The 1,917-nt window shown below is 63.9% G+C and overlaps 1 protein-coding gene across 1 annotated transcript in view; it reads right to left on the reverse strand.

Annotated features, from left to right (window-relative positions):
* Positions 1-201: 201 nt before the first annotated feature.
* The window catches only part of PTPN9 (protein tyrosine phosphatase, non-receptor type 9), a gene marked incomplete at its 3' end in the record, with an annotated part of 12,026 nt that continues 10,310 nt past the window's right edge, over positions 202-1,917 (reverse strand). Inside the window, exons 10-14 of the mRNA XM_009994489.1 lie at positions 1,475-1,568; positions 1,289-1,358; positions 885-963; positions 519-669; positions 202-409 (exon numbers count right to left, since the gene is read on the reverse strand). Coding sequence (XP_009992791.1) covers positions 202-409; positions 519-669; positions 885-963; positions 1,289-1,358; positions 1,475-1,568 — 602 coding nt within the window. The remainder of the gene's footprint in view (positions 410-518; positions 670-884; positions 964-1,288; positions 1,359-1,474; positions 1,569-1,917) is intronic.

A 1,917-nucleotide genomic window follows, 5' to 3' on the forward strand; every position in this document is an offset into this window, starting at 1 on the left:
AAGCGGAGAGGGGCAGCCGTGGGCTCGCCCCTCCTGAACGTCCCACGCGAGGTCGTGGGCATCAGGAGAAGCAAGGCAGGGATGCCCTAGGCTGTAGGAAAGTCTCAGGGATGCGTATCCCTGGTCGACCAGCCTGCAAACACACACGCTGGGTCCCTGCCTTGCCACCACCACGAGCACCCAGCAGGTCTACCCCGTTACCTGTCCTGCCGATGCCAGCGCTGCAGTGCACCACGACCGGGGGTCCCCCCGGGTGCCCCTTGAAGCGGGGGCCCAGGGCACTGACTGCCACCCTCTGCTGCTGCTTCACAGCCCCCAGAAAGTCGATGAGGGTGGCTGCAGAGGAGGGGACACCGTAGTCTGGCCAGCTCAGGTACTGGAAGTGGGACACCAGCCGCCGCTCCTTGGTCTGGGGGGGGGGAGAGCAGGGGGGTTAGACCCTCTCCCCTCCTCTGCTCCTGGCCACAGCAGGGTCTCACCCCTGTGCCATCCTCTACCAGGTTCCTGCACCCACACACCTCCGAGCTGTGGATCTCCAGGATGGTTTTCTTGTAATGGTTGAGGTTCTCCACGCCCAGGTTGGTGATGGTCAGGGCCCCAAAGCACACCTGGAAATCCTTCTCCAGAGGCCAGTACTGGCCGCACTTTCTCCTGCCACCCTCCTCCAACCTGGGAGCAGGAGAAGGACAAGCTGGTGATGACATGGCCCACGCCACCTGGCCTTGGTCCCTTGGGGATCCCACAGGGACAAACAGCCTGTCCCTGGCGTGGTGTTCCCACCCCACGGGCTCTGGCTGGCACCATGGCTGCAGGGTCACTGCAGTGCTGCTCATCCAACGTTTTGTAAGGGAACACAGGGCTGTGCCCTGCTCCTGGGCACTCACCGCGTTGTCATCACGATCACCAGGACGTTTTGCTCCCACACCATACGCCAGAAGTCACCATAGGTGTTTTCCAGAGGCCCTGCGGGGACATCCTGCACATCAGCCCAAAACCTGACGGGTCTGGATAAAAGCCCCTTCACCCAGCAGCCTCCTCCAGCCTCCCTGGGAGGGGAGTGGGTCACAGCCCCTTCCCATGGGGACCCACCCCAGTGAGGAGCCACCAGCCCCACATGGAGCTGCCACCGACTGCCCTTTTCCAGGAGAAGCTCTGGTCTCCCCTGGCTGGCAACTGGGAGGGGAGCCAACACTCCCAGAGAGGAGTGGGACTTGCTGGGCAGGGAGATGAAGCCCCTTCATGCATCAGGAGCCAAAAAACAAAGCCCCCTCGGAGGCTGGGGCTGTACCCTGAGTCCCGATGTAGGCGTTCCTCTGCTTGTAGCCATCCATGAAGCTGGCGTTGATGTAGTCAGTCAGCTGTGGGGGGGAAGCAGGCACAGCCTGAGCCCTCTGGACTCCCTGGTTAGGGTGGCCACAGTGTCCCCCCCGCTCCCCGCAAAGGGACCCCCAGTTTCCCCCCTGGACTGGCTCACCTCGGGGCGGCTGTAAGGCTTTGCCAGCTTGACCCGGGTCTGGTCCAGGCAGGGCACGTCCCCGTACCGGTTCTTCTCCTGGTTGTAGGGTGCCCTGGGAGGCAGGGGAGAAGGAAGTTGGGATGTTTTCCAGGCGGGAAGGACAAGGCAGCATTCCTCCTCCCCCTGCACAAGACTCTGGCGCCCGGAGCCTGGGCTCTGCTGCCATCACCTGGCCAAAGCCTCGGGAAGAGAGTCCCAGCCAGGTCCTTGTCCCCACTGTCCCCTCCTCAGCTCCCCTCACACCCCCGGGGGCTGCAGGAGCTGCCAAGCATCGCCGGGCTGGTCCATTGCTGACCCAAAGCACCACAGCCCAGGGTGGCAGGTGGGCCAGCACCCAGCAGCAGAAGCAGGGGGGAGGAGCCCAGCTTTCCTGGGGCAAGAGAGGGACCCCCACCCTCCCC

Source organism: Chaetura pelagica, unplaced genomic scaffold (genome assembly GCF_000747805.2).
Source record: "Chaetura pelagica isolate M959 unplaced genomic scaffold, ChaPel_1.0 scaffold222, whole genome shotgun sequence".
NCBI lineage: Eukaryota > Metazoa > Chordata > Aves > Apodiformes > Apodidae > Chaetura > Chaetura pelagica.